Here is a 21,140-nt window from a genome sequence, read left to right as displayed (position 1 = left end):
TGCGAGTAAATTTAAGGAATGTAAAGGAATGTAAAGGCGGAAATGCTGTTTGACGAAGATAAATAAATGTCACTGAATGTGATAATTTCCGATCATTTTTTTAGCATCTAGTCGTTCGGCTTTCCCTACCTATGCTTCTTATAACACCAAACTCGTCCCTCTCTTTCATAATATTTCACACGCTCACTCATAAACATGTCGTCATAGCAACAGGCCTCCGCTGGAAGACAACTTCCCGGATTGACAAACGGAGCCTTGAGATCAGGGCTGCATGGCTCACGGTCAGCAGAAAGCACATCGCAACCTGCCTCTGAAACAAAACGGGTTAGAGCTGCTATTAATAACAATAAACACAACAACAACAAAAACAATTGAAAACTTTAGGAGAACCAAAAACAACATATTTATTTTGGCGAGCAAATTGATTGCATGCTTATGATTTTAACGAGGCTTTAAAATCTTTTCATCGCTTCGTGGGTACGCAAATGAATAAAACAACAGCAACGCAAGCAACAACAACAACAACAACTAAAAAATTAAAAACTTTGCTTGTCCCTAAACAAAACGTTGATATTATTAGTGGTTACCGGTTATACCTCTTATTTTTAATGGGGAAAACCCCACCAACAACAATAAGCCTGGCATAGTTTTGAGTTCTAAATGAACTCTCTTATTGTTGTTGCCATAACAGCAGTGGATGGAACAAACTCACTTTTCACGTGCAGTTACTTTCTTTTTTTACTTACTTTTTCTACATCATGTATATGAAAACAGGTGTCCTCTTGAACCCCAAGTATACATTAAAAATTTGAAGAAAAAATGGCCGGATTCAATACAGAAAACAAAACAAAAAATGAAAGAGAAAAAAAACTTTTACCTTGAAATATAAAACAGTAGTTGGCATGTACATTTTCAAAATTATTAAAGACGCACTATATTCTCGCACAAATGGAATGCTAGGGGCTTAGTGGCAACAGAAAACAACAACGACATCAACAAACAGCAGCGGTATGACTTTGTGTTACAGTTAGAATTTACCTGGTTGTTTTCTCGGTTTGACATTCTCCGGTGCAAGCTTTTCCTTGTCCATGCTTGTGTGAGAAGGTGGAGCGTAATGAGCTGTGACATAAGTTCCATCGTTTGGTTTGATATTTAGCCCACAGCCTAGTTTAGTCTCTCCTTTCCAGACTACTGCTTGAAAATGACCGATAGCTTGACCGTTTCCTCGACCAGTTTGATAATTGTAGTCGTTCTTGATCTCAGAATACCAGCTTCTCACCGCTCCTGGTATCGCCCCCTCCATCTTTTCCATCCCTTCCCATCCCCAACCTTTCCAAGAAATGCTCTCGGTGAATTTGTCCGTCCATTCTGAGTGGTACATTTTGCCGGCCGCTGCTTGTTGGTCCGTCCACTCTTGAGCAGATTTGGCAAGTTCGGGATCGCATTCCATTGGTGGCGAGCCGTGCAAGTCTCGGTAATAGTTATGCATATTGAGACAAAGTAGTTGGCATTCTGGTCCACATGCTGTTTGAGAAAATAATCAATTCTTTTACGCTAAGTTAAGGTTGGTATCAGTTTTTTATTGCAATTTTCACTGCTGCTAGTTTAAGGACTTATTAGACTGTATCTTACAACCAGCCTAACCCATTTTTTGTCGTATGAAAAGACAATAGCATGAGCATTTCGCTGCTACTGGTCACTACCAATTAACGGACTGAAATGTTATCTGCACGTATGAGATTTATTTTACGTTGAAGGTGAACGGATGGTATACACATTGCTGATCTTTCCAACTATTTGTTTTCTAATAGGATACTTACTTAGACCCTCTCCGCAAAATGGTCCTTCTCCAGCATCTATAAAATGAAAAAAAAAAAAATTAGCTGAAATATATAGTAAATCGCAAAAAAAAGCGAAACTTGCTAATTACTGTGTTGGGCAAACTTTGCTCTTACTCGTGTGGCTTTATCTTTAAAGATTTTAGAAAATTCAAAGAAGTTACGCCCCCCATCTTTAGCTTAATTTCCCATACCAAATGGGATAAATTTGTTCTCCTTTTTAATACATGGTGTTTGTTCAGACACTTGCAGTTTATTTTATTTTTTCTATGTTTCAAACACAATACATACGATACCTGGTGGGGTTGGCGGGGTCGGACTTCCAGTTGTGAAAGACTCGGTTGAAGCGCCAGTTGAGGACGGTATTGAAGTAGGACTTGAGGTGTATGGCGAGCCAGTCGTAGGCGAGGTTGGATATGGAGTTGAAGACATGCCAGACATGTCAATAGAAGCATCAGCTGTTGTAGACGAAAGTTCTGTAACGCGGCATGCAATTAAACAAAACGTTAGTTAATGTATCAGAATAGGTCACCATAACGGGCACCTTTTTTTTCGGCTATTTTGCTTGTTTAAATTGCTTGTTTACAAGTAAAATAGATTATAAGAGGACAAGCTTGTCACTCTCTTACTGAATTCCGCACAAGTTGTAAACTCTCAAGGGACTGTTTAATTTCTCAAGGGAATATTTTAATTTCTTAAGGGAATATTTTAATTTCTCAAGGGATTACTTTTCGCTGTGGGTGATCAACACTTGCGATCTCGTAGAAAAAACGTGACTTGTCAAATTCACAAACATTATATAACAAATTTGAAACGTGACTTGCCCGCATATCATACATGACATTACCAATTGAGAATGTGTGGTTCAGCTTTCTCGTCTCAACACAAAACTCTACGCACGTGTTTTTGAAAGGCGATCTATAAAAAGCGTCGCACTAAATTTGTGTTACTAATTGTGTTACTAACGCTTAAACACGAATAAAAATCACTAGCACTTATACATCGTTAAAAAAAACTAGTGGTAACCACAGGTTAAAAAGTGCGGGCCTAGATAGACTAAGTACAGTATATGTCTTGAAGGGGGCTTGGGCCATGGGAGTGGTGATATACTCGAGCGAGTTTGCACACTTTTGAGATTTGACCAGAGGCAGGATCCAAGTACATATTTTGCAAATACTAAACTGGCAATATCTTAAAAAGCGGCAGTTGCAAGTGGCTGCAATTCCAAGACATCCCAAGTCCGATCTATGGTGAATGAAGATTATTGACAGAGGATTGTTCAATTTTATTTCATTCTGTTCGATAGCGAAACGTTATTCAGAAGTAAAACTGTGAACATAGAAACCTTCCAGTACGGCTGTAGTCTGCTCCAACGATTTCTTTACTTTGAGCAGACAATTTTGTGGTTATTTTGTTTCGAACCCTGAACACTAGCGAATGATCCCCCATTGTGTTTCCAGCAAAACAGCACGTACGATCGTTCTACAAAATCCAGGAGGAAAAGTTTGCTTCAATTCAACAAAAAATCGACGAAATATCCTCTGTTGAAATGCGTTGCTTTCGTAAACATTGAGGCAAGGCTTTGTGCCAGCTTCATTGTGATAGAGGCGATTGTCAAGGACTCCGATTTTACTCGATAAACGATAAACCACCGGTTGGGGCACGGCACGCGTTGTTGTGATTGACACATTTTTCGCATTCTGATTGTTCTTAGTGGAAGAACAAATTTTCAACTTCCGGCTCTGGGCTGCTAAATAAAAAACGTGGTGCGCACGCTTGGTACGTAATCCGCTGGTCACTGTCAAGATAAAGGTTGCGGGCCTCTCTTGGGCCCGCAATTACAACCCGCGGCTGATGTGCACGATGTGCACATGATTTCAGGTGGTGCTCAGTAGTCTTAATAAACGTTACAAATTTATCCTGTACTTTATCAACTTTATGAGTTGAGCCGTAGCGAAAAGATCAAATGGATTTAATTATTACGATCACAGTGATCCAGTTTTTGATAACGTCAAACTAAAACATATTAAAATACACAAACGCAAGAGAACATTGAACAATCGAATTCAAAACGAAACGAAATTACTAAAGGTTACCGATTGTCCTTCCTCTTGCCTGAACAGTTCAAAACGCACGAAGACAAGGATATTTAAAACGATAAATAACACAAATTTATACTGGTACAAGTCTTTCACACACTTAAGGGGCCGGGCTCCAGTATCGATCCAGTATTTAACCTAAGGCACTTTATTTCGTGACAATTGATTGCGTGACTCACGCTAAACACGAGTAAATAATCATTTTTTCGCGTTCTTACAGACACACATTCCAGATCTAGAATGTCTGGGACTCGGGGACAATTGCACGTCTTCGTGAATGTTCTTGATATTTCATGATAAATTTAGCCGTAGTCTCATAGAGACCTTTAATTACTCTATTCAGACCGGGTTTTATTAAGCTCTTCCCCATTGCAATTGGCTTCGAAAAGTTAACGCTGCGACAAAACTAACTTAAACGGTTCTATAACGCTTTACAGTCCGCAACGGCTTTTTTTAACGGTTTAACATTTGTACGCGCGCGCGAGTGGCTAATACAAGTACACGCGAACGCTGCGCGAGACTAGGAACATAATGTAAGTGACTTATATACATGGGATGTCTATGTGTTTATTTCCCGCATTCTGGTCAATGCCACGCTTCTAGGAAAACCCTTGTGGTAATCGCCTGTCTTGTCTACTTCCGCGGCATGATTGAAATCCGTATTATGGCCAAACTTGTTCGCGTGTTGCGCGATCTTAGAGTTTTTGTCGCAAACACGGATTGCTCTTTGATGTTCCTTAATTCCAGTAGCTAACGCTCTGTTCGTGTGTCCATAATAGGTAAAACTGCAGTCAAGGCAGTTAACTCTGTAAACTACACATCTAGACTGGAATGTTGTGTTTCATATTACATGAAATAAATAAGATTACTTAACAAAAAAGGTGAAGTAAATGACACAAACGCTACGATGACCTATAACTGTACATGGAATAGCAAAGACAGATTACACACCTTGTAAGTGGAATGAAAGGAACATCACCAAAACGACTACCTTCGCGGTCGTCATCTTTTACATGCCTTTGTGTATCTCACGCACCTGGTAATTATTTTTACAACAAATCAATTATTGGATTGTTTAAATGAAAATTGCGTGAAATTTTGTGACTGTTCTTTTATGCATAAGCATTGTAAACGACGCGATATAATCACGAACAAAATTAATTCTTGGAGGTGGAAATCTATTGTTATACTGTTAAATACCAATTAGTGAACAATGGAGTTAACACCTTGACACACGCCGCTATAAAAACGTTTTTGAAACCAAATATAAAGCGTTAATTAAAATTAATAAAGAAAAAAAAATAAGCTTACACGTTATTTTCCTGGAAAATGTCTGCTTTGCGATTGGTACGTCATTCTTAGTCCAAATAATTCCCTTCTCAGATTAACTACTAGCAAACAATGAAAATAAACAAAAAAGAGAGATCGCGTTATATTAAATTATAATAACAAACATTCTGGTACCGGAGCTCTTTATGTGTTTGTTCGATGAGTTTTGGCACCAGTGGAAAACCTTTCTGTTTTTACGAATAAAGTACCGGCTGGTTCTGGAGATTTGGAAAAAACACAGCAGCTTTTGAATGAGACTAGCTTTTGCACGAACTTCGTCTCCCAGTTCAGTTGCAGTTCCTTTTTTAGTACTTTCATCGATTAGTTGACAATCTACTAAGTTACTTTAGGTCATTAATAGCTATTAGAATACTGCTAGGCAGCGTTTTCATTAGAATGAAAGAGACTGAAAACCATCGCAGCATAAAACTTCCCGTTATAGAAAGTACTGGGATCTAGTTTAGGCGGTTTCAGGATGTCACGTGACGCGATGGGAGGTTAAATTTTGGTTCAAAGGAGATTATTTTTTTTGGCCAAGGACTGGAAATAGTTCACTTATGTTATGGTGATAACTGTGAAAAATCAAATGAAATTGACAGGGAATGTGAAGTCCATTCCAATTCAGCACTTCAACTGATTCGAATCTGATACTAACGTCAAAATTTCTTAGCTGTAACTTAAACAAAAAAAAAAATGCATTTCACAGCTGACAATCTTTAGCTATCAGATACACTGTAACCCCATCTAGACCTCTTTTTATTAGAAATCCACAAGACAAAAAAAAAAAGAAGAGTTTTAATATTTATTCCGGAACAGAATGCATAGTTACATAATTTGCAGCATTTACGGACTTTTGTCTTACTGGAACGACAAAGACAAGTAAAAAAAAACTAGGATCTTAGTTATTCCTTTTTAAAGAAGGCACTTATCATCACAGTCTTTTTATCAATTAAACGACATTTCCTAGTGCCACTACAATAGAACACGAGTCAACCCGATAAACATGGTGGCTGGGCAGCCGAGACGAATCATGTCTCGTGTTCTGAAATGAATTAAAAAAAAAAAAAAGATAAACTGGAGCAGAGGTAGCTTATTGACCTTACGTACAAAAGGAAGCCACAAAAAATAAGTTCGGGGGGGGGGGGGGGGGGGGATGATGTGCAGGAATTGGATGTTCTGTGGACTTAAAGGGACTGTGTCACGGCTGAGATAAGTTTATTTTATTAAGTTTTGCAAAATACTCCTTATGAAACATAATGTTTGCAAAAAAAAAAATACTTCTATAGATCTAAATGACAAAACCATAGCTTCATTGCAACCAAATGTGTCTCCCAGGAGTTATAATTTAAAGTTACAAGCAAACGAGATTAACTTTGAGAACTGTTCAGCCCAACAATATTTCAAAAGCCCATATCGCAATCCGTTTGGATCTTCGTCACTTTTGGCCTTTCGTTCTTTCTTTTGTATTTGGTGAGTTATTGAAATGTTCCATCAATGTTTTAACAGGTTATTTTTTTATATTTCACCGAATTTGATGGCCATTTTCATGCTTTAATTTGGCTAAAATCCGGGACACAGCTCCTTTAATGGTACGTCAAAGCACATACCCCAGTTGATGATTTTTATTGTACACACTTCCGTGTGGTTAACAGTGTTCTCTGCTGATCTTGTAAGAAGATATTAATTGCTAATCAATCTTAGAAGTTTTATTGCCCTCCTTTTTCATAGGCAGCGAAACGGAAAGTGGCGACTTGTTCAGTTACATTGTCTAAACATGTATATCTACTCTACTACTTCACGTCAAAAGCCCTCAAATCAACATGAATATGACAACGTTCAGGGAAGATGAGGTCTGCAAGGCCGTTGGTTGTCATCATTCCATAAGGTCGCCATATTTGTTCTTCTTGGGTGGAGGTCCTACGGGAAAACGAACTTTTTATATAAAAACAGGCTTGAATCAAATGGTATATAATAAATCATTGAATTGTACAGTTATAGATCACGCCTATAAAATGCTATATGAGCCCATCTCTTTATGGGTTTTTACCAAACTTGCTCTTCACATTTTGGTGTTGTTTTGGTACTTTTGTACATCTAGTTCGGCGAACGCTTTTTTTTAGGTTTTTTTTTACCATTTTAGACTAAAAAAAGTGTGCCCATGAACTTTTCTTAACTGCCAGTCCGTTTGGCCACAGAGCTTAAGTCTACACACAAACACATTTCAGAACCAACACGTGTCTACTTGCGAATCATTTTCGCCACATTTGGAAACGGGAAAAGAGCAAAATGTCTGGCACATCCATAAGTATACGCACGTATAACGATTACGCACGTATAAAGATACCTTGTCTATACGACGGCCTTTCCCGTTGACTGTTACGCTGCTGGCCAGTTTCGTCACTGCTGTTATCCTGGTCAAACCATGATGGCGAAGCATCTCTGGATCCTGTCCTGGAATCTTGTTCTCCTTCTCGTCTGTGCCTAGGCTGATAGTAATCGAAATGATCAGAAACAAGCGTACTACAAAGTGACAATTTACTTTTTTGCTCACATCTCGCTCAGGAGTTGCCATTGCAATTTTAGAGACAAAAAGAAAACAGTATTTCAGCGTTTGTTTTAGTTTGCTGCCTAATGTTGCCGTTGGTCCGAACGTGTTTACTTTGTTAACCGATCTTTTAGACGTTACTTAGAGCCGTACTTGATGTAAATGTACATTTTTATGTTCGTCAAACTTATAAATAAAAGAACTGCTTGGAAATTTATAAATATAGAGAAAGTGCATTTGAGCAAACATAACGATGTAAACGAGTGGAAAATTGAAGTACATGTATTTTCAATGGAGTAACAATTTTCTCATAAACTCTAATCACAGCATATTGAATTGAGGATAAGCCATCGCACTGCTGTCGCATCGGATTTGGTCCCCCCCCCCCCGCCCTCCCCCTCCCCACTGGACCAAAGCCTTCCCCTCCCCACTGGACCAAATCCGCTAGGGCACTACGTAACGTATTATACTTTTGTCTGAAACCAAGTAGCTCCGCTAACCTGTTCCATCCTACTCGGACTAGGAGGGGTCCACCTTTCACGATGTTTCTTTCTCAATTCTTCATAACTTTTATATTTGTTCTCTTTTGCTTCCTCGACATCGAAGTAGAGGCTTGGAGGTGCACGGACGTCTTCACTTGACCTGTCTTCAGCGCCAGAAGTTGCAATACTGCTAGGCAGGGGAGCATGGTCATCTGTAAGGGGACTCTCATCTTGTGTGCTAAACCTGATGTCTCCTGCATGAGAAGTTTGTGTAAATAATACAATAACAAAGTAAATGGCTCATCGCACCACTGGTTTTCTGCACCCTGTTTTCTTTTCTTTTTTTAAGGATACATTTAAAAAAAACATTAAACAACATGCCAAAGATCCAAGGTTAAGCGATTTAAAGGGATGTTATTGAGCAAAATGGTGAAAGAATCAAGGAACTCAGTCTTACAAAATGCCAAATCACTCAGTAGCGATTACAGCCATATTCAGCAGCTTGTAGGCTAGTCTGTTTATTCCATGTTGATTTTTAGACCTTACTCACATTTGTCTCCTGGATGTGTTACACAGAAAATCAATGCACTGTTGAGGTTTTTCCCGTGTATTAATCAGCATGAACTAAACACTTTCAGCTACATTTTCAACTTGCTAGCTCGCTCGCTTGAGCACATGGTTTTTCTGCCTACCTCACAAGATTTCAGATAGCATCCAATCCTTTTTCGCGTAAACTCCAGGCTTTTTACAGATTCCTTTACCTAACTGAAATTTCACTACTTAAAAATGCTCTGCTGGTAACCTGAATACTTACGTGGTGAACTTAAATCATTCTGCTCTGAGATGCTTTGCCCACTGTTTTCATCATATAGCATTCCTTTTCCAGCTCTTGAAAAAGAAATATCAAAACACCATTATGATACACAACCATGGATATCCAAGAAACTTACTGTAATCTTGGCCTTAGAACGCTTAGCTTTAACGAACAAACAAACAGAGCGACAGACAGACAGACAGACAGACAGACAGAGAACCAAACAAACAGACAGACTGACAAACAGACAGACAGACAGACAGACAGACAGACAGACAGACAGACATGACAGACAGACAGACAGACAGACAGACAGACAGACAGACAGACAGGCCAACAAACAGAGAACCAAACAAACAGACTGACAAACAGAGGAAGAAACAAACAAACAAGCAAAAATTTAAGAATTAACTTGTAAGAAAATAATAAACATAACAGACATCCCTCTTCAGACACTGGGCTTTCTCACCTTTTGTGCATATTTTTGACTATACTATCTTTTAGCTGGGAATTCTCTAACTTCATTATCTTCTCAATGCAAGTACTGGTGTAAGACCTTACTCCAGCATAAAAGGCAAATCCAAACAGTCCTAGAAAAAAAGCACACAGGCATCCATGATTCATAGTTTTTTTTTTCTGAAAGCTCATTAGTTCAATGCTTCTCCTAATGGACAAGTGGTTTTCAGTAGTAAATAGTAAAGATAATAAATTTTAAGCTCAGTAATAAATAATGAAGGTGAAGTATTCAACATGACACGAGCATGGGACAAAGAAAAATTATGATGAGTCCCCGATGCGAATCGAACCCATGGCCTCCCAGATACCGGATGATATCGGTATCTGGGAGGCCATGGGTTTGATTCCCGTCGGGGACTCATCATAATTTTTCTTTGTCCCATGCTCGTGTCATGTTGAATACTTCATCTTCATGGTTTTCAGTAATGCACATACCACCAAATAGCATAAAAATAAGTAAGCATCTTGAAAAGAACAACACCACCTTTACATTTGCATTTAGATGTTTCAGATGTACAGCATACATGAAGATTAGCTTGCGTGCAGATATCTCCTATTTTATTCAAACACATTTTATACTAAATTTTTTTTTCTCTTCTCACTTCCAAGAGCGAGTTTCCCTTTTGACAGAAACAAAATGGATTTAATTTTAATTCCTGGCTACTACGCCGCAGCAATATACAGTGTAAAACACAAATAGAATTAATTGCAAATCTTTCATTTACCTGTATACACCATTCCTGCAAACCTTTTGACTTGAGGAAAATAGCCTAGTGAAGATAAATCAGTCAGGATTGCATAATGCACGCAGCACCCATCCTTTTCACTCCTGTAAGTGGAGCATTAGGATGCAATAATGCATGCAACAATAAGCCTTAAAAGTGTTCAGACACTGCGCATTGTGAGCACCTTGGACAAATTTTTCCCAGCACCCCTTCGATATTACCCCTCCCCCACTGAAACAATGTTGAATTTGAAATCTGCAAGACTTGCTTTGATTGTGTACTACATTGAAAAGGGGGAGGGGTGACGTTGAAAATCTACACAGGATTTGAAGTGGAAAAAGGTGATATTGAAATAAGCACTCATTTCAAACAACTGTCTCAACTACTTTTGACGCTCATTGTAGTGTATATGATATTAATCGTAAATTATGCTCGCTCATCAATCATGTCCTACCAGCCCCCTTTTCGTTTGGTCAGCACCAAGAATGCAGACTCTGGGCAGATCCGATCTTTTAAGATGGATACTTAAGTTATAAGCAAGAGACATGTTCATCTTCATGATCGAGGGAGGCCTGAAGTTACTGTAGCAAATTAGTCATCATTTACATGGATGCGGTTTTCAATAAACATGGTTTCATGCACCACAAAACCGTATCAAAAACGACAGTTTTGAATTATTTACACAGATCCTATCTGACCATCATCCAGGTGTTTTCAAATGTCAGTGATTGTATAAGCAAGCACTGCACTACATGCAAGGTTCCCCACATTCACTATTCGCGAGCCAGCCAATTGCGCACCAAAATACATAACTGTTGTCAAATTGATGCGATTCTGTCATTTAGATAACCAATAGAACTAAATCATTTGAAAATGCTCCCCTTTTAACAGTGTTTTAAAAACAACCCAGTTTCAATAACAGACTCTATCAGTTCCATGTTAACAAAGGCATAACTGTATCAACTAAAATTAACTGACGGGGAAACAAATGGAACCCTGTCCATGTAATACAGTGCCTTAGTCCAGTGGAAACATCATGATAGTTCTGGATTAATTAAAATATTTACCACTTTTGACTGCCTGGCTCAACAAAACCACAGAAACAATACCTGCTGGAAAACCTGCAAATGGACAGCATTAGAAATTCAATTGTGTATTCTAAATGCAGTACATGATACAATGCAAAATAAAACACCATAGATATTCCCAAAGACAAACAATGAGTTACAAATAAATTGTATTTGGAACATTTTATAGCAATAGTATTAATACAGTACATTAATAAATAAAAGCACTGAGTAAGTTAAGCAATAATTTGTTACATTAAAACTACAAAGAAAACTAAAATAAATCTACAGCAATATTGTTGTTGAACAACAACTTTATTAGACCCTAAATCAAATTTCATTCACAATTAAGGTTGCCCAAAATAACCACCTTGAAATTGGGCAGCCATTATTAGTATTGATACTGTAATCAGAGGGGGGGGGGGGGGGGAGCAACTTCCCATACATTCTCTTATATGAAATCTGTGTTCTCACAACCTTCAAAGCAATCCTCGGCCTCAGGTTTTTCTGAGGGGGGCATCATGTCAGCACTTTGATCTTTTTTTTTTCTTAGGGGGTAAATTTTGACTTACCACGCCAACAGGGGGGGGGGGGGTGGATATTAAATGGAATAGTAAGTCAGGGGGTTTCACGCTTACTATTACAAGTACCAGCTAATTCCCATTCTGCTTCAAGTATCAAGTATCAAATTGGTAAATATTGATCTGTCATGATAAATTAACTTGGGCTAATCGTTTAAAATCTGTTCCCCATCCCAGCTGCATTGGGAGGTGGAGGTGTCCAAACTATCTAGCTGCAATCGTGATCTGCAATCTCACCTCTGAAGAAAACGCTGTTTCTTGTGCATTCTTTAAGAACAGTTTTCTCTTCATCTGTGAGCTAAAAGAGTAAATCGATAGATAAAGAATGTTCAATCTGAACTAAAACAGTCCGCTTTTACGTTATACTTTAAAACTTTACCTCAATCCGTGCCACTGATGGTGGAACGGATCCATCTGAAGTATCCGCCATATTGGATTCATCCAGTCTATACGTCATGTAACACATCATAAATTTGTTCTTCCACTGAAAACCGCTTGACAATATTATCGCACTTCTCTCAGTCAACAACTCGACGAGCAAAACAACAGGAGTTGCTTATGTTCTTGTCGTTTTCGTCTCGTAAAACCGCTGTTCTACTTAAATATGAGGATGAGTAGCGAGAAAAAGACACTATGGATGATTGTGAGAAAAGGAGACGGTACGTTGAAATCGCTTGCCTAAGTGAACTGGATTTGTTTAGAATGGCTGACATGTTTACTGTTGGCTTTCAGTTGGTAAAGCGGCTTACTAGGCCAGTACCTTGCTTGATTAGTCATCAAACAGCCTCCTAAAATCATAATAGACGTTTTTTTTCCTCTTCTAAATAGAGACGTCCGATCTTAAGCGATTTCAGTTTAATTGCGAGGAATCAGTAGAGGAAGAAGACAAGGTGTATGAGAAAGCCAAGTTTCTGGAGGTACTGAAAGGTTTTGGTTTGCCTTAGTGAATAGACAATTCATTTCCTTTGTATCGAGCACTCCATTTTCTTGTAGGGCATCATTTGGTATTTTGTTTTGGTTCTAAAGTGTATATGCCAGCACCAAAGGGCAGAACATTCTAGTACAGGGAAATTCCATTTAACATGTGTATACCCCCCCCCCCCCCCCCTCCAGATGAGATCAGTCAGTTTCTGAAGGGGCTATGGAAGTCATTTCCGGCGGTAGCCCTGTAAGGCCTTCTTTGATCTTCCGAATATTTGTGAAGGGGTTAACAAAAAGTTGGCTTTTTTCTGAAGGATTTTAGAATAATTATTGGGTTATTTGAATTGTGAGGGGTGGTTTTGTTTTAATTTATTTTATCAATGACTGGACAAAGTCTCAGAAGTATGTCAATCTTACAACAATTTTCTTTAATACTCTGTACAGGCTCTTACTAAGCAACTTGGACTGTCAGCAGTTGGAAAAACAAATGTCCTGAAGGTTTGTACAGTGCCACTTGGCGGTGTCTGGCTTTAAATTAACTCTTGAATGAAGTTGGAAAGCTGCACATAAAGTTCATGTTTTTTTGTGCCAAATATGGCTCAATACCCTTATTTGGCATCAACATTATGGTTATTGTGGTCATTTTATTTCATTTTTATTTATGGCAGTGGTGTATGTGGTTTTAACATAGCACGAATAGCGAAATGGTGTAGATGTTTCAGGTTAAATCCATTTCGAGCCTAGTTAAATCTGTTGCAACCTGAAGATACACTTTCACAATGACATAAAATAACTTGAATTCATTGAAAAGAAGTCAAACAGTCAGAGTACAGTTTTGCTGTGTTTGAAACATTTCCCAGTCACAAACTGTGCTTAACAGGTATTGGCAAGTTTTCGGCCCTCAGTGAGGTCTTTTTCCAAACTGCAGTATCATTAAAAAGATGTGATGAAAACATGTCTACTCAGACTGGTCAGACTCAGTCATTTTTTTTATTTGATGTTATTTTCCTTTCTTTTTATAAGTTACGGAATGGAAGAGGATCTCTTATACCTTTGAGCAGAAGAACTCCTGAAAATACTGTGACGAGGTTGGTTCAATTATGTACACTGTATTGACATCATAAAATAATTATTTATCCACAAGACTTAATCAACGCAATCGTGTAGCTTCTACAGTAGACGATGAATGATTTTAGCTAGTACACTATCTAATTGATTGATAATTAACAGTTTTTGTGAGGTTAAGAAATGAACAACTTTAGAAAACCTAAAGCTCAGCTTACATGTACATTATTTCACTTGACCATATTCAGGATATGGGTCAAATTTTGTAAATTATTTTTAATTATAACAATAAATGTTTCAACTGAAAATTATTTTTAGGCATATGTTTATGGGCAATTCCATGTCATGGATGTTACAATTCAGACTAATTTTTAGAACTTTAAACTTGCATTGTCTAAGGATGAAAACAGGTTTTAAAACTTTTCATTGATGTACAAGTCTGTGCACCTTAGTGTGTTAATTTGATTATTTCTTTTTTCCAGTTGACTTATTTGTGCCAGAGAAATATTGAGAAAAACGACTCTCATGGACGTTACATAAAAATCAACCGCATAATCTAGTGCATTAGCATTACTTTAAAATTCCTGTGAACTTTCAAGCATTTTCAAAATATCTTCTCCATGTCAATGTAGTTTAGTGATTGTGTTAACTGAAAATTTTGTTTTCACCTCCATTATCTTTCACAGTTTTTCTTGGAGACTGAAAATGTAACGTCATGGACGTTACAAAAATTGTCATGGATGTTACACTATGTGAATTCTTCTTCAAGTTTACCAAGTAAATCAACTTTTTTCAATTGTTGGGCTCTATCATTTGTAGTAAACAATATTTCTTGGCAGTTGAAAATGAAATTATCTTGCTAGTTAATGTAAAACCCGTGGAATGCTCATTTAAATTTTTGAGGACATTTTATGGTCCTTACATGACATATTAACCTGCATTTTCAGCAAATCTCTTTCCACAAGCGTGCTCTTTATCAACCCAAACCTGTCTTTTGGAAAAAACTGGCCACTGCTATACTGCCTGACTATTTTTTACCTTTTCCACAGACTTTGTTAAAGTTTTGGCTTTTTTTCAACATTTTTGCAAAAAGTGTAACATCCATGATATGGCGTCCATGACCAACTTTAACTGCAGTTAGTTAAAAAATGTAACAGTTTACCAGAGTTTTGTTATCATCAAAATTTTCCCTTTTGATAAGTAACAAAGCAGCAGAAATGTTTTAAGAATCCTTCAAATAATAACTTAAGGAGAGAAAAAAAATGCACAAAATGTCATGGACGTTACGTAACGTCCATGACAGTACTTCACATCGCTGTTGCTATTTTTTCAAAATATTTTGTATGAAGTCTTTATCAGTTATTTGTCAACACAAATGAGGGAATATTCCTAATATAATTGTTTGAATTCATAAGCATTTTAAAAGTATGATTTTTGTAAGTTAAAAATGTGCATCACAGACATTGTAAATTATTAAGAAGGTAAACCCGTACTTTGGGGACCCCCCTAAAAACACTGTTGTCACAGACAAAGTAAAAGTTGTTTTTCTGTATACTATAACATGTCTACAATGCAGCACAGGTTATTATTCCATCTGAAATATCTTTTGAAAAATCTTGATTTTTACACCTCTCATGTGGAATTGCCCTTATAGCCAATAAATGTACAGTGTACGTATGTGTTGCAGTGTACAAGCAATTTTAGTTGTAGAACTGAATGTACAATTTAACATACCGGTAATCATGTTTCGATTTACACAGCCCTTATATCCTTGAAGTATGTGAGAGGCATTCTTCAGGTAAGAACATTTAAAACTATTGTACTTTGCAAATCGGAAAGCTGTTGATCGTGAACTTGACAGACGGGTAAACTATGAATTGATAACGTATTTTGGAAAATTCTTTAGCACGCGAGCTAAAGCGTGCCCTGGCTTGCACGCTAAGCTTGTTGTGCTGTCTTGCAAGCTAAGCATGGATTTTACACACTAGCGTGTTGTCACACTCTAGCTTTTGTTTTCGAATCTTAACACGCTTCTTTGTTTGACTTCATTGTTCGTATGTGCATGCCTAATATTATTGTTAAGCAAAACAAAGGAGTTTCCTAATGAAGTGTGCTCTTGAACTCGCTTTAAGCGTTCTTAAACTAATCTCTTTTGTTTTAAAGTCGAAGCGTGCCGTGAGCGTGCTATTACCTTTTTCCCTGTTTTCCTGTGGAGGGTCACATAATTATTTCAATTTGACAATTAATTAAATTTATTTTTTTTTAAAGAAGTCAGTGATGCACTAATGTACATGTATGAGTTGGGGAAAATTAAGTAACATTCAACATGCAACTTATAATCACAGGTACTAAGATTTTATTCACCTTTTACAGCATAATAAACAATATCACATGAAAGTACAGCTTACTCACTTCAATCCTATTATTTCCTGCAGTTAAACCCATTCCCAGACGAGTTGATGTGACATGCTACAACGAGACATACAAAAGGAAGTTAGATATGTTTACCAAAAGGGTGAGTATAATGTGTAAACAACAATAATAAAAATAATAATAACAACGAATAACAATAACAATAACAACAACAACAATTATAATAATAACAATGAATAATATTAAATAAATTTAGCCAAGCCAAGAGCCCCCATATTTACTTCGCCCTTTACTAAATCCAAATTTACTGACCGATAAGAGGGAAAAATACAACCCTTGAGCCCGCAATCCAATGGAATCTATCACTTGATCAGCGGTTAACTTCAAAAAAAAAAAAAACATTTGACCTCGATAAGCCCTATATGTGAGCCCGCAATATGGTCATGTGATACTGGTCAGCAGATACCTTGTTTTGACAGCTGTCAATTGACCATGACATGGATGTCCAATAAAGATGTAAGCGGACATTAACCATAACCTTAAACCTATTTCTCACTCCAATTTTGAAAGAACTACACTGGCTTCCTGTCTCTGAACGCATTAAATTTAAGATTCTGCTACTTACCTTCAAAGCTCTCCATCAACAATCTCCTATCTACATTCAAGATTTGTTAACGCACTACCAACCTTCAAGAACCCTCCGATCATCACACTCTTCACGCCTTAACCCTGTCAAATTCCACCTTAAGTCGTATGGGTCTCGAGGTTTTGCTGTTTCGTCGCCTGAACTCTGGAACAGTCTACCTCTTTTTATCCGCTCATGTGATAATTTAAGTTCTTTTAAATCAAAACTCAAAACTTATCTTTTTAAAAAAACTTATTACTCTTAGCGATTTTTACTTTTTATTACTTTTAATGTACATTTTTAATTTTTAATTTTTAAGATTTATTTCATATTTCATTATATTGTAATTTTTTTTAACATACAGTATTTGTAAAGCGCCTAGAGCAGGCCTGGATAGGCGCTATAAAAGTGTTTATTATTATTATTATTATTATTATTATTATTATTATTTCTGGAGTATGGCCGCCTTTTGGGGCAACTTCGTCGCATGCGCCTGCAAGCCATGCCGCTAGCCATGATGACCATGAAAAACCAAAAGCATAGGTTTGTTAATTTTCTATGGGTATGGGGCTCTGCTCTGCGGCCCTTCGGGCCGCTGGGAGCTCCACTAATAATAACAATAACAACAATAATTATAATGATGTAATGTATATGAAATGATTCATAATTGAACTGCGGATGGATATGAAAGTGATAAATGATCATCGCAGTGAATTTCCAATTAAAGCAATTGGAATAAAGAAAGCTCAGTTGGTAGAGCATCGCACCGGTATCGCGGAGGTCACGGGTTCGAATCCCGTTGAAGCCCTGAATTTTTTTTCAGGCTTCTTTATTCCAATTGCTTTAATTGGAAATTCACTGCGATGATCATTTATCACTTACATATCCATCCGCAGTTAATATATGAATCATTTCATATACATTACATCATTTCACTCCTCTCACGGGTAAAATATGAACTCACAATTGACCTCGCTCCCAATGTGTGGCTTCAATAGCTCAGTTGGTAGAGCATCGCACCGGTATCGCGGAGGTCACGGGTTCGAATCCCATTGAAGCCCTGAATTTTTTTTTCAGGCTTCTTTATTCCAATTGCTTAAATTGGAAATTCACTGCGATGATCATTTATCACTTTAATAATTATAATCATAATTATAATAATTAAAATAAATTTATTATAGAATACTACTGTTGCAACCAAACGTTCTATATTGGAAGCGAAGTTTATACTGGCCTGATGTTTTCCACCTCGATAAGATTGCTTAATTATCTGTTCCCATACCTTGAAATGCTAAGAGTATTGCTTATCCCCCTAGATAGAATCATTGCTCATTGCAGGCTACCCTTGCCTAAGAGTTTTTAGATACACTGAAATACTATCATGTACTCCTGTTAAAAAGGGGACAGGGGCACTTGGTGAGAACAATTGTTATCCTCAGGAACACAACAAAAAGTCAAAAGAACCCCAGACAGGGCTGAGAAAGCTGAACGTCTGGTTTTGAAGTCCAGTGCACTATCCTTTAAGTCTAGTCTTTGACATACATGTAATAATTATGCAGAGTGTTCACTAAAATTGTTGGATTTGGCATTTTGGTAACCCCCCATTGTGGTGGATACCTTTGTAGAGAACAAACTTTAATGTTGAACTTTTAAAGTTAGGGCATGTGCAAGCGTTTAGTTGTTCTCTTTTTTTGTGGATCTTTATTTGCAGATAAGCAAGCTAGAAGACACAGTTCCAAAACTGTCATACTTACGTGATGCAAAACTTAGTGCTGTAAGTAACCAATTAGACTGCAATAAACATGATTGTGTCATTATTATCTCTTGGGGAACATAGTTTTAAGAAAAATGATTATATTTGTGTACAAGCTTTCAAATTTTGATTAGCCAAATAGAATAAACATCAAAAGCTCAATGTATGTCTTAATTGTTACATGTAAATGTGCATGTAAAATATATTATTAAATGGTCGAGGAATTGCGCGCGTGGTGATTGGTCAATTCGAATTCATTATAGACCCATAAAGCATGCTGCATACGTCACTTGCATGCTTTATGGAGTTATAATGTGCGCTGCTTACGTCACGAGTTTTAGCACGCGCAATTTCTTTAACATTTCATAAAAGAAATAAAAAACTTTCTCCTCGTGCATTATTGAGTTATATAAGCACTTGGGAATTTTTAAGAATACTCAAGAAGTGCAAGAAGCACTCAGCTGCGCCTCGTGCTTCTCTATGCACTTCTCTCGTGTTCTTATAAATTCCTGCATGCTTATATAACTCAATAATGCACTCGGGCGCGTTTTTTATTTCTTTATTAATTATGTCAAAAATTGTTTACAAACTTATCGAATGTCTATGGTATGTTGTGTGTATTTCTTTGTTAACAAATGCCATTTGTAATGAATAAATACACTCGTACCCTACCGTACTTCATGCACACATATATACATGTATGTTCTGTATCGTGAAAAAAGCACCAAGAGAGGACAGAATTCTCTCTTGGTGGAAGGCTTTTTCGATTCACCGTTGTATAATTGTTTAAATATAATTACCAGTTATAGTCATTATTTTATTATTTATTTTATTGTCGTTTTACAATCAGGAGATGAAGGACCTGGAGGAGAGGTTGCAATTTCTACATTCTAAGCTGAAGGTGTGTTTACAAAGCATTGAAAATAATTTTATACATCTCGTTCAGTACATATTATTATTTTCTTGCTGTTAGTTAAATACATGATGATAATCCTAATTATTTTTTGTTTCTATCTTTCATACAGGAGGCAGATTCACGCCAGTGGAAGGGCATGTTTACCAAGCACCCTTTGTGGTAAACGATCGAGAAGACGAACCATGTACAGACGTGTACATATATCGTGAAAATTACACTGTAAAATACGTACAGCAGCCGTTTTCTTGATTTCCTTTGCTGTGTTAAAAATGAAGCAAAGAGAAATGACTCATTATAAATTGCTGTTGTAGGGATCGGCATTCGAATTCCAAGAAATCGAATCTTATATTATCGTTCTATACTGTCTGTAAAACGAAAGATATCCGTCAGAATATTTATTTTTTTCCCACTTAATATAAAGATCTGGTTTTAACGGTTCAAAAGGGACAGCATACAGACATACAGTTGTACAGTTAAATTTGATCTGGAAGTCATTCTATCGCATATCGTTCTAACAAAGCCAGATATCATGTCATGTGTATTTCAAATTTTTTGGTATTTTTTAAAATATTTTTTTGGTTTCCCTTAGAGTTTTCCGATTTAGCGGAAAATTCACTTAAATGGAACACATTTTTCCGCCTATTGAAAATCTTATTAAATTCATTAGTTAACCCATTAAAAGTACATTAATCTGCTGGCTTGTTTTCTCTGTTTTACTATCCCTCAGGAAAGTGGGATTCTACGGTAGTCTAAAATGTCAAAAGCTATCCCAGAAGAAAATGATGTTGCCGTCAAGTTTGGGATTGGGTTCAACAGTTTTTTCGGGACCAAACCGAAAATTTCCCTTCATCGGATTGACATAAAAGTTACACTAGTTATTGCTCTAGGATTGAAGTTTTGATGATGTGTATTTCTTACTCACTAAATAGATATTACCGTAATAACGGTAAACAGAAAACTCGAAATCAGGAAATCTTAAATTTTGCGCGATCCACGTTTCGTTATAGAGAGCTATTACCAATACAGTAAAATGTGGTGCATTGCCAATAAAATATGTAAGAATTAAAAAAAAAATCTTTTTTATTTCGAATAAAATGCACAAAAATATTTCCAATCATTAACCTGGGCACGCTACGCCACTCGCGGCCACATTTCTCAACAGCCTGCACAATCATCATTCTCAATAGGTGTGTATCGATGATTTGACATTTTACGCTTTGGTAACTTTGTCTTCCGCGCGTGTTGTCCACTACTCGAGGGCATTGTAATATCACCATGCAGTGCAGCTCTCAAAAAAGTATTGCTCTCGTCAAATGGCATATCTGAAGGCAGTCAGTCCACATGACATGGCCACAGTTTCGAAAGAAAGAAGAATTAGTTCTGAAACAAAAGGCAAGATAGAAAACAAGATACGTGTGATGTTCGCCTGTTGTACTCGCTCCTAAGGTGCGACAAAAAAGGTGATATGTTATGTTTACCCGTGGAATTTTT

General features: G+C 37.1%; 3 protein-coding genes across 4 annotated transcripts; 1 reads left to right on the top strand and 2 right to left on the bottom strand.

Moving 5' to 3' along the window:
* Positions 1-82: 82 nt before the first annotated feature.
* Positions 83-5,912, bottom strand: LOC144654397 (uncharacterized). 2 transcript variants are annotated; one of them, XM_078514539.1, is made up of 6 exons: positions 5,249-5,912; positions 4,889-4,973; positions 2,135-2,314; positions 1,821-1,856; positions 1,039-1,524; positions 83-310 (listed from the first exon to the last, which is right to left on the bottom strand). In XM_078514539.1, exons 2-6 carry the CDS (start codon positions 4,941-4,943, stop codon positions 126-128), a joined length of 942 nt encoding a protein of 313 aa, XP_078370665.1. In that variant the 5' UTR covers positions 4,944-4,973; positions 5,249-5,912; the 3' UTR covers positions 83-125. The 2 variants fall into 2 exon arrangements, with proteins under 2 accessions (XP_078370665.1, XP_078370667.1); XM_078514541.1 differs by having other exon boundaries at positions 2,135-2,296.
* A 142-nt stretch (positions 5,913-6,054) lies between these two features.
* LOC144654402 (OCIA domain-containing protein 1-like) lies at positions 6,055-12,468 on the bottom strand. The gene is made up of 9 exons (XM_078514546.1): positions 12,376-12,468; positions 12,234-12,294; positions 11,416-11,469; positions 10,349-10,393; positions 9,577-9,697; positions 9,108-9,181; positions 8,312-8,547; positions 7,611-7,752; positions 6,055-7,183 (listed from the first exon to the last, which is right to left on the bottom strand). Exons 1-9 carry the CDS (start codon positions 12,463-12,465, stop codon positions 7,140-7,142), a joined length of 867 nt encoding a protein of 288 aa, XP_078370672.1. The 5' UTR covers positions 12,466-12,468; the 3' UTR covers positions 6,055-7,139.
* Positions 12,469-12,511: 43 nt separating this feature from the next.
* Positions 12,512-20,563, top strand: LOC144654438 (uncharacterized). Its single transcript, XM_078514590.1, has 9 exons — positions 12,512-12,655; positions 12,825-12,913; positions 13,362-13,415; positions 13,941-14,005; positions 15,743-15,780; positions 16,418-16,497; positions 18,692-18,754; positions 19,584-19,634; positions 19,759-20,563. The coding sequence occupies exons 1-9, from the start codon at positions 12,601-12,603 to the stop codon at positions 19,810-19,812; spliced, it is 549 nt and encodes a 182-aa protein (XP_078370716.1). The 5' UTR covers positions 12,512-12,600; the 3' UTR covers positions 19,813-20,563.
* Positions 20,564-21,140: the final 577 nt, after the last annotated feature.

Source organism: Oculina patagonica, chromosome 5 (genome assembly GCF_052425735.1).
Source record: "Oculina patagonica isolate OP01 chromosome 5, crgOcupat, whole genome shotgun sequence".
In the NCBI taxonomy this organism is placed as follows: domain Eukaryota; kingdom Metazoa; phylum Cnidaria; class Anthozoa; order Scleractinia; family Oculinidae; genus Oculina; species Oculina patagonica.
Note: the sequence above shows the minus strand (reverse complement) of the source record. Positions and strands in the feature narration are given on the sequence as shown.